This window comes from Nematolebias whitei, chromosome 20, assembly GCF_014905685.2.
Source record: "Nematolebias whitei isolate Nwh7 chromosome 20, NemWhi1, whole genome shotgun sequence".
In the NCBI taxonomy this organism is placed as follows: Eukaryota; Metazoa; Chordata; class Actinopteri; order Cyprinodontiformes; family Rivulidae; genus Nematolebias; species Nematolebias whitei.
This window is the reverse complement of record NC_056517.1, coordinates 27277121-27288384: the sequence shown is the minus strand read 5'-3', so window position 1 is coordinate 27288384 and position 11264 is coordinate 27277121. Positions and strand designations below refer to the sequence as shown.

Here is an 11264-nt window from a genome sequence, read left to right as displayed (position 1 = left end):
ATATATATATATATAATCTCACGACCTACAGTGTAAGTAAATAAAGAAGAGGGGTGTGTTTTAGCTGGTCAAACATGAATTGACATTTGTTTTTCAGGTTCTGGTCTGTCCGCCATTATTCGAGATGATGAGTTCAACTCTCCCACCAACGGGTTTCTTGTTTGTTTCTGAACTGGCTGACTGGTTTATTTCCAGGTCTGCTCATAATTTGATATAATTCGGCTGCCATCATGCAAAAGAGAAAGGGGGAGGGGGGCATGCAGGATCATCAAAAAGAAGAGACGCGCTTTCAGGTTTTTCTGAAAGGCACAGGAAGCTGGAGGATTTGGGTTCGACCCCTGCGATGGTGACAGAGCTGATGTCTCCCCTCGCCACCATTCATTTGTGGTGGGGGGGGGGGCATCTGCAGAGGTCCCCACCGCCCTCTGATCTGTGAGCTGGCACACATCACGGCCGTCCATTCACAAATCCTCCTCCTGCGCGTCACCTTTTGTAGTACTCCATAGTACCCTGGCGCATGGTGACGTATAAGACAAGAAATACAAGCTGGGGAAGGGAAGGGAGGGAGGGAGGTAGGTTATAGGAACTCAAGGACAGGGCACATGCGCACAACACATGCCATTGATTTGTATTAGTGTGTGTGTGGGAGGGGTGTGTGAAGCTATAAGTGTGGTGACTGTAGTGTAAAGCTGCATGGAAAGAGAAATGTAATCAAAGTGAGCCTTCAGAAACAGGAAAAAAATGTAAATTTCCTGCAAATAAAACAGAAAAACAGTTGTTTATTTTAAATAAACATGCAGGAAAAAAGATGAAAATAAATATATGTATAATAAAAATATAAAAAATTAAACTCAATAGACATGACACAGTTATGATTGTGCCCAAAAGAACAAATTATTGCTTTTATTTGCCCTTTGCTGTCATATATATTTGCACAGATCATTAATCTCTCACCTATTTTGGGAAACTTGCCTTCCACGACGTGGCTTTGCTCTGTAGAGCACGCAGCCAAATAGCAAAGCTAAATGGCAACACTTAACGTCTGGATAGGGCGCGTGCGTTTAGGCCCAACTGCAGACGAGGCCTCAGACTTTGGCTTTGCTGCAACAGCTGCACGCGGCTGTCTGCGCACTGGGCTGCGTTTTGTCCAAAAACAAACCAAACAAAAATTGAAAGGGCTGCACATTAAATCAAAAGCTGCACCACAACAGCACGCATTAGAGTTGTCATGATTGTTGGTGCATTTGCAACTTTTTACCTCGACTGGGCAGTGAAGAAAGAAAGAAAGTGCCTCTATATGCAAACACTGTAATAGAAATTAAACTGGAAAAAGATGCAGAAGGTAAAATATAATGAAAAAGAAACGAGCACAATGAGCCTCTTATGATGCATGCACAGAAAACATTTCAATTTGCAAACCCTTTAAAGCGCCATTACGCACAACAGTTCCCTGGAAATTGCTTTTTCTCCATAAACAAGGCAGACGGCGTCGCTCACGTTTCATTTCAGCAAAAGATGCAATGATGGTAAAACAAATTCTTAATGGAGACGATGAACTGGAGGAACATCTTGCACCCAAACACAAGATGGTTACTTTTCCTTTAATGGGCGCAAACCAAAACAGACAATAGTGGCGCGTCTGCACACTGCAAAAAATACGCATGGAGAAGGTTTTGTCCTATATTTCTTTTTTTTTTCTTTTTTAGATTTTTTAAAACCTGTTCTCTTGAAATGATTTAATTTTCTGGCGTAAAAGCTGCAGCTCTTTCAATCAAGTGTATGCAAAACTAAAGGGAAATTATTAAGAGACTTTTCGAGATTTTTTTTTGCAACAGTTTTCGCAGCGCACAAAGGCTCTTATTATAATTCAGCCTCTGAAATGGTGTCATTTCCTCCAGACGTCCCTGTTTTTGCTGGGAGGTTAGAGGCCAAGCCCAGGCGGTGCAGGGCCTGTCTGTGGATCTATTGTCTGCTGCTTATTTAGCGCTCAACATTTAATCTGCGCTTCCTCTCACAAGTGAGAAACAATCGCAGCGTGAGAGTGGCCTGTCTAATTACATCTTTCACTCTCAACTTTCACTCCTTGGACTTGTGATGGGAGCAGGTTGTTGGCCACATGAGCAAGAAAATAATCATTTTTAGCCATTTAAAGATGTTGAGCTTCTGTAAGTTTTGAACAATAGTCCAAATCAGCTTAAAAGACAAATAAAGCACTGTGACTGGTATGTTGCAAAGCATATATAAAAATCATAAGAGAAATTCAAAAATTGGCTTTCAGACAACTTTTAACCTAAAAACATCCCAACAAGCTTCAATAAAAAGTGTTAAAATGTGTCACAGATTTGGACATTGTCGCTATATAAAATGATTTGCAATAAAATAATTAGTATAATGAGAAAATCTGATTTTTAAAAAAAAAAAAGGAAATAAACATGGATCTCTGTTTGTCCACTCAAAAAAAAAAAAAAGACACCAGATTGTTCCTAATAATAAAAATAAAAAAAGATGTAACTTTACCGATCGTGTTGCTCATCAGGTTCTCCCTCCTCCTCCCGGTGTAATCGCGCGCAGCTCGGGTTCGGTTCCTCCCGAACCGCCCTCACGGTGGCCGCTGGCGCCCCGGTTATGAGGAGGGACAAACTTCTGTGAGCAAAGTTACCCAAAGTTTTGTGTTTGGCGCGGCTCTGGATCCCGAGCGGCGCGCACAAAACAGTTTGTTTGCATCACTGATTTCTTTTAAAGGGATATGGACCCAGTTCTGGGCTGGACCGGAGCCTCGCGACAGGTGGAACGCAAGAGCATGGAAATACTCAACATGCACGCATTTGGCCATGTTTTGCCCATCTTTTTTAAAAAACTATGATGTATTTAGGTTGCTATGAGACAAAATAAAAACCAATTGTTAAATTAAATTTATAGCAAACACAAATGGGCTCTTGCTGCGACTTAAAGGGCACGTTTCAGGCAATTTTAGTATATATATATATATATATATATATATATATATATATATATATATATAGTAACCTCTTGGTTCAAAAGTGAACACATTCTGTTTTTACGCACAAAACCGAACTGAATACAACTTTATTTTCATTTTATCTTAAATAAATTACCCCAGTGTTTTATAGTTGAATCGTGTGCGCCATGTAAATAATAATGGTATCTTTAGCCATAAAAACATAACTAAACTACATTTATTTAGGTGATATTTTACTAAATGTTCACATCTTTGACCCCAAACAGGTCTTTGTTTACATGCAAACAGATCTTTTGCTGTTAATGTGCCGTTTTCCAAACTGGCCATGATGTTTTAATGTATTAAAACATATTAAAATGTGTCACCTCCAAATATAATTGGGAATGTTTGCCCTGCAACTATAAGGGACCCCCGGGGTTCTCCTTGCAGCTCACTTTGCCAAGCGATGCTTCAACCCCCTTTTGTTTTACGCACAAACTGATGCGCATATTTTCAAACCAAACCTCCTCCTGAAACAGAAAAAATAAATAAATAAAATGATGCCAAAGAAATATGGGGAGTATCTGGGAGCATGCATTGGATTTAAATGAGGCTTCCTCTCCGTTAACTCCGGGACTCTTTCTCTTTTACTAACAGCGAGGGATGGGCGTTTGTAGACCTGCTTCTTGGAGTGTGCGTCACGTGGCCTGGTTTCTGCCGTCCGATTGGTGCGAGGCACGTGTCTGTGGGAGAACGTCACTCGGGGGTGCTCGCATTGAAAATAAGAACAAAACTCCAGAGTGAGAGTATTAGAGCATCAGTTTAGGAGCCTCTTTATTTACCCCCTTTAGTTTAGTTTAGGTGTTAGGCTGCACCGAGGACGCGCAAAGCGGATGGCGCTCTAAATTGGACGGTGCGCAAATGGCAAATGGTGTTAGGTCCAGTAGTAGCCCGAGTTTGAGGGAATGTATGTGAAAAATTATGCTTTTCTCAAAGGACACTAACGCAAGGCTTTGCATGGTGTCCAAGGCACTCACTAGTATTTGAGTTTTTTTTTATTTATTTATTTTCCTCGAGCAGTTTTTTTCCATCAGTATTATAAAGCTCGTCGCGAATTTTGCTGCTGCTGTGGGAGCAATAAAAGCGTAAAGAGCGTAAAAGCGGCGCAAGTGAATCAGTATGGAAGAAAATGAGCACGGCAACAGAGACGAGCGGCAGGAGTCGGCGGACGAGTCCAACAGAGCCATCCTTCCCCTCCTACAGGCGCCGGGGAACCAGCAGATCCCACACCGGGTCACCAATTTCTTCATCGACAACATCCTGCGGCCGGACTTCGGGCGGAAAAAGGATGCGGGCGCGGGGAACCGGGAGGAGAGCAGCAGCCTGGCGTCGCGGGAGAGCCACGACAGCCCCGCCGCCCCTCTGACCGAGCCGGTGGGCAGCACGGTGCCGGCGGAGGGGACCTCCACTCCACACGCGGTCACTGGGGCGAAGAAGCCCGCACAATCCGCCGAGGATCCCCTGAAAGCCCGCGGGGAGAACGGAGACCAGTGCCTGAGCTCGGACTCGGACAGTTCCCAAGCCAGCTCGAACCCATCCATGTCTCAGCCCATGCTGTGGCCAGCCTGGGTCTACTGCACCAGATACTCGGACAGGCCTTCTTCAGGTTGGTGCCACGCGCTTTCCTCCCATCCCGTATTCTCGGTAACCTGAAATACCCCGTAACACTGACCCGGATGGCTTGACCGACTTCTCGCTTGCAGAGCAGAGCGCAGGGAGCAAACTATAAATCACTTTTAATATTATTACATGAATAATTACGCCTCGAAGCTGTATATGGCATGAAGAAATATTTATGCAAACTACAATGTAGAAGAAAAAAAATACCATAAATATTAAATTTAAAAGCACGTTCTGGTAGGAGGAGCCCCGTTATAGAATGTAAACAAGAGTGGAGAAATATTGCTCTTTTAAAGAACAAAACTTGAATAAATTGTATTTTTAAAAAGTTTTAAAAATTACGCATTTTTGGAACTATTACGCACAGAATTTTTCTCACTGAAACAATCCGATTTGGCAAAACTGAAATGTAATCTAGTTTTAGGCAGACAATAATCTAGGCAGGGTGTGAAATATAATAATCATGAGCGTGCATCCTTCCTGGAGATGTGCAGGATAGTTTTTGGTGCACTCGTGGTGCTTTTTGCGTTACAATAATATTGTTTTGGATTACTACACAAACCTGCACGTCTTCATATCTGCTGATAAGCTAAACAATGAGCCTATGTTGGTACCTTTTATAAAGCTACTAACTTTATTAGTGAGAAAAGTCCCTGAAGTTGCTCATCTTGTTGCAAAAAAAGTTAGTGAGTCCAATTTTTCTTCGCCTCTCTCGGAAAGTGGAGTACAACTTGTTCTCATGCATTATGTAACGCCATATAGAGTGGCGTGGGCGACTACTACGAGTAGCAGAGCTGCAGTTTTCACATGGGCTGCTTGAAAAGAAAAACATGCACGCTGATTCATGGACCCGTTTTGTGTTGTTTCATTAATGTTTAGCACGCTGTTTGGAGGAGGAGACCGTGCACTCCAACAGGCTTCCTTCCAGATGGGGGAAAAAAAAAAACATATTGTGTCTCTAAAGTGCTGCTCAAATTCTGTGCACGTTTGTTCACTGAGGAGCTTTTTAAAGTGGCCCACAAAAACTGTTTGCTGCACGAGAATTGATCCTGGTTTTTAACAAAACTGCAGCATAAAAGCGGAGATGCGTCAGCGATGCTTTCCCAATGTTTTTGACCAAAAAAATAATAATTACTTGATGTGTTTTGATGTGCATGTGTGTGCGTGTGTGTATATGATGGATGTCTATGTGTGTAGAGGAGGAAGGAGGATAGCAACAGGGAGGTGCTTTAGCTTCTTGGGCTGTTTCTAAAGGAAGTGCAAACATTTTAGTCATATTTGCTTTTTTTATGCCTATTTTATTTAAACATATACTTTCTGCATGATCTGATTTTTCCTAAATCTATACTGTATAGCCCACTCCTAAATAAATAAATGCAAAGGCACCTGAAAGGACATATAAAAAGCTATTTGTTTACAAGTATTTTGGTGCAATAGTAATAAGTTTGAAAAGGCGATTCTTTGCGTAAAGCACACTTTACGCACGTGTTTGGAGTAGATCTGAAGGAAGTGACTGAGCTGAATACAAATTAGAAAATAGTAGTAGCTATTCACGTCAAGGTTAAATCCTTTTTTAAACAGAATTTTTAAAAATATGTATTTAATTAAGTTTTTAAAATAGTTTTATTTGGGGTTTACTCACAATTACCGCCTTCGGATTTCTTTTTGAGCAAAGGTTTTCTTAGTTTTCAGCTCACCAGTGATTGTGTTAACAAACAATTGCATATTTCTGTCTCCCCCCCGCATCAGCAGGGCCGAGATCTCGCAAACCAAAGAAGAAAACGACCAGCAAAGAGGACAAGCGACCACGGACGGCCTTCACAGCGGAGCAGCTCCAAAGACTCAAAACGGAGTTCCAGACAAATCGATACCTGACGGAGCAGAGGCGGCAGAACCTGGCGCAGGAGCTGGGCCTGAACGAGTCCCAGATCAAGATCTGGTTTCAGAACAAGCGGGCCAAAATCAAGAAGGCCAGCGGCACTAAAAACGGCCTGGCCTTGCACCTGATGGCGCAGGGACTGTACAATCACGCCACCGTCACGTCAAAGGACGAAAAATCAGACAGCGACTGAGTTCCTGAGCAACAAAAACAGCAGCCTCCATGACGAAAAAGAACCTATAGTAATCCTATGATAGATTTTTACTGAGATTAATAAACTCTACTTACAGGAATATTTAATGTTACCACAGCAGATACTATAACTCACTTATATGGATGTACAATGGCTCCACAACACCATAACCAACACACAGAAACGATAAGGTCACAACTACCACAATTTCTAACACTACCATAGGTTTCTGTAGGTTCCTATGGAATATTATAGTGATTTTTTCGTTTTATGGGAGGCTTAATCAAGCTTTCAATGCAATAATATGACCGAAAAAAGGGCCAGCGTATACCAGCATAAAATGTTTTTAAAAAAACAACAGATATTTCTGCAATATCACGTCTATAAAAGATGTTGTATAAAGTTTTTGTCAAAATTTTTTGTGGTCCCACCCCCTTTCAGGAGGAAGAAATGCTCAAATTTTTTCATTTTTATACACATCATGATTGTCACCATTTTACATTGAACTGGCATTTGATTTGTCAGTGAAATAAAATAAAAAAAACATAAATCTGAAGTCCAAAGAATATTTTTTTTTCTGCTGTATCCAGGCTACTGTGACTTTACATAATTGCTAACACAGTTTTGTTGCCATGCTTGCTGGTTTTCTTGGTGTATTGAACATATGAAGGTGTTGTGTATCAGCTGCAGAGCTAATTGGGCAGTATCAGTTTTTTTTAAACACAATTTGTTTTAGGTGGACATAGGATTTATTTTAAACCCTTAACTAAGAATTCATACAATTCTCTCATAGCCTTTAAACAAACATGTGTAAACTCTTTATTTGCCAATGCATTGGTGCAGCTATTATTGTTTTTAATAGCAATATTAATTTTTTTGTAGCTAAATGAAGGCTAAAAAGCTGCCTTTTACATCAGAAACAACTCTGTAGCATAACGATGGCGACCATTTCTGCGCACTCCTCATCCTCATGCAGGTTTCTTGGATGTTCAGAACTTTCTCTATATACATTTTATTACATATTCGTATATCATTCAAATGAATCTGCCAGTGACTGTATTACAAATGTTGCAAATCTCTTATTGTTGTTGAAAGGACTTCATATGTGTATTTATATAGATTCTATTGAGAAAAAAAAATCTATCCAATGACCAGTGTTGCTTTAGAGTAGATATCTGAGGTGTTTACACTGCTTGTTTATCTTGCAATAACTTCTTTTTTTCTTTGTTTGTTTGTTTGTTTTCATTTTTCATTTTTATTTTTTTTTTGCAAATGGAAAATTGTTTATGGGGCCTTTTTTGCATGAACGCTGCAATTTGTTGTACTTGGGCAAATAACTGTGTTTATAAACTTTGGTCTTTATCGACAAAAGTATGATGGAGCTATGTTTTTTCTGACTGCATCCATACCAAATTATGACCGTATTACTTTTTTTTTCCTTTTAATGTGTTCTTTTTCTTTTGTTGTGTATCTGCAAAAAGTGTGTGTGAATTAAAAAAAAAAATAATAATCCACCAAACCTAAAACATACTTTGCCTTAAAAGTTCAAGTGGGAACTTTTTTCTTCTGAAACAGAACTGTGCCGAATCAGAGAAGCAGTATTACTTCAAATGCAGACTACTCAAGTTTATTGCCTTTATGAAAACTTGCTGGTACGACATTATGAATTTACTCATCAGCGTATATCTATCTATATATGAACATGTTTAAATGAAAATTACGACACAGAGTTGTAGAATACAATGCTATTTTTTATTTTACGTTGGAAGTATTCTTTGGTATAAATGTACATAATTTGTAGCTTCCTCCTGAAAACTGCAAAAGAAGAGTAAATAAACCTTGAAGATTATACACAAACTGGTTCATCTTTGCGTGTTGCTTTCATAAATACAAATAAAACAAATAAAAACTGTCTAGAAAACAAATACAATAAATATGCACAAATTTCATCCATAACTTGCATTGCACAGCAATTTATTTCATGCAAACATTCACCATCAGATGTGGGCAGGATCAGATGCATGTAATTAAAACACTTGCACAAAGTGTCCAAACATGATGCAAGTGGAAGCCTTGAACAATTCCCCAGCATGTTTCCTCAACAATGCCTTATCTGCATTTCCATACTTGCACCACTAGTCTTTGAACGCCATGTCTAACGGTCAGTGACTATAGGCATTAGAGCAGATAGGGCTGCTGCCAGCACTGTCTTCAAGACGGTCAGTCTTCTTCGCCACCTCTGAAAAGAGCTTCTATCACAAGGCAGAAATGGGAGCAGGAAGGGGTGGGGGAGGCAAAAAAAAAAGATGAGGAGGGGGATGGAGAAGAGGGAGGGGAAAAGAGAGAGAGAGAGAGCAATGAAGGTCAAAGCCCGTCATGGCTGCAGGTGGCTGGTTCCCCCCACCTCCCACCCCTTAGTAACCCATTCTCCACACACGGCTTTCTCACTCTCTGTCCGCTTTACACACACATTAATATCACTGCATTTTATTTGATTCTGCACACACACACTTGTTTTGATCCTTCATTCAGCGCATCAATAGGAAGCTTCATCAAAATATTCACAGGAAAGAAGAGGAGCCGCCTGGAGTTCAGATAGGGACACCAAAGCATGAAGCTAAAGCTGTTACGCCACATGAGCACATTCTGCTGGGAAAATAAAGCTGAGAGTCGTTTGTCTCCTTTATAAAAGTGGGATTCAGGTCCTGATGACCTCTTTCTTTCTATAACTGTGGCACGCAACCGAAAAGTCACGCTTCTGTGAAAGCCTGGCAAAATAAGTCATTGGTAAATAGAAATAAAACCCTCTGGATCGCTAAATTTCAAAAGTGCTTTAAGTAAAAGTTGTTTTTTCTTAAAGAAGGCTAATTCAGGGAAGTATCAATGTATATCTCTGGGCACAAAGGGGCCCCATCCTGCTATGACCTCTCCTGCCATCCTCCTCCCTCTCCCCTACTGTGTCATTTACCCACAGTTTCTAAAATGTTTCCTACGGCCAGAGTGGAATCTGCTCAGAGGTGCCTGGGCTTTGTGGCGGAAACATAATTAAAGTGGTGAAAGATGTAAAAGGTGAAGAATGGGGATGACATCAGGCCAATTTCACACTTGGCACTCGAATGGCTAGGTCCAAGCCAGGACTCTTGCCTTGCAACACAGATCAAAGCACAACGTCAACGCACTAGTGCTGGATAAAAAAAAAAAAAAAAGGAGGCAAAGGGACACCTAACTATGCTAATCCCCAGGACGAATATATTTTAATCTTGTTAGAATACAAGTTAATGCCGTGGTTCAGTGGCTGAACTTTTTTGGCAAGAATGAGAGGTGGACAGAACTACTTTTACCTGTTTTACTTGACGTGGCTCTATCTGGCAACGCTGGATGAACGACCTAACTTTACTCAGTGTATTATTGAGCCACATACTGTACGGGCAGCAGATAGGAGTTCCAAGCCACTAAAAAGGCAAGCAACAGTTTTCATTATGAAAAAACGATGGGAGGGTGGAAAAGAACTACGGTTATGTCAGTGACCCCAACTGAATCCCCACTAGGGCTTCTAACATGCAAAGGAAATGAGTATTTTGTGGACCGGTTTGTCCCCTCTCACATTGAGCCCTCCTTTCTCAAAAGCACCTTGGTAACCCTTGATCTCTCATGTATGGAAGTCAGGGCGCTGGGGCCTGTAGAAGTTGACTGGGCAGACAATGGCAAGTGGAAGCATTCTGGTAAAGTCACACCCAGGCAACTCTCATTTCACACATCGTGTTTGAGTGACCCTTGAAAAAAAAATAAAAGCAGGACTTTTAGGCACAAATTCCTTTTGTTCACTTTAAAAACAGGGTGTCCATGCACCGGTTTTCTGCTAAATGGATCCCACATTTGACTCCTTGAGGGAAGTTTTCTGCTCAGCAACAGGAATTGGTGCATTCAACTTTCTGCTTTGAATTATTGTAGAGGCATCATAAAAAGATTTCCTTGTTGCAAAGGAACAATATCTGACCGTTAGCATATAAATCATCAAAATTCAATGTGCTTTGCAGCATTTATTTCAAGCAATAGAAGTAAGTTCAGATAGTGAGAAAATATGTTAACAGGGTTATAACAAACAATTTGGGATTCCTGAAAACAAAATCACATGATGCCTTGATTTGAGTGTGATGGTTTTTTTTTTTGCATTTACAGCATAAAAAATTATAAATATTACTTTGCAAAATGCCCATTCAAGTAAAAACCTGCTTGCAGCAGCAAATATGTTGAAATAAATGTAATTTACTATAAGCCAATTGATTGTTCAACTCATAAATAAAAAAATAGAGAACTGTTTTGACGAACTGAGTCTAAAAAATAACCAAAAAGTGTCAAGTTTTTTATACAACAGCAACATATCTGTAGCTATTAAAACAGTTTTATAAAACTAAGGCTGTTATAGTTGAATACAAGTTCAGATTGCTTTGATTCAGATAACAAACAGGCATTCTTTACATTTTTAAATACTTTTTTTTCTAATCAGAATAGTTTTAGATGTTAGCCCACACTTGTAGATTGTAAAGCATAAA

At 40.2% G+C, this 11264-nt stretch overlaps 1 protein-coding gene across 2 annotated transcripts; it reads left to right on the top strand.

The window, feature by feature from the left end:
• Window positions 1-3763: 3763 nt before the first annotated feature.
• On the top strand, window positions 3764-7016 carry en2a (engrailed homeobox 2a). Of its 2 annotated transcripts, none has more exons than XM_037693761.1 (2): window positions 3764-4625; window positions 6392-7016. In XM_037693761.1, exons 1-2 carry the CDS (start codon window positions 4139-4141, stop codon window positions 6709-6711), a joined length of 807 nt encoding a protein of 268 aa, XP_037549689.1. In that variant the 5' UTR covers window positions 3764-4138; the 3' UTR covers window positions 6712-7016. The 2 variants fall into 2 exon arrangements, with proteins under 2 accessions (XP_037549689.1, XP_037549688.1); XM_037693760.1 differs by having other exon boundaries at window positions 6389-7016.
• The last annotated feature ends 4248 nt before the right edge of the window (window positions 7017-11264 follow it).

Coding starts and splice junctions, on each gene's coding strand:
- en2a (XM_037693760.1), top strand. CDS start 4,139: ATGGAAGAAAATGAGCACGGCAACAGAGACGAGCGGCAGGAGTCGGCG. Junction 4,626..6,388: donor CTCGGACAGGCCTTCTTCAG/GTTGGTGCCACG, acceptor CCCCCGCATCAG/CAGGGCCGAGATCTCGCAAA.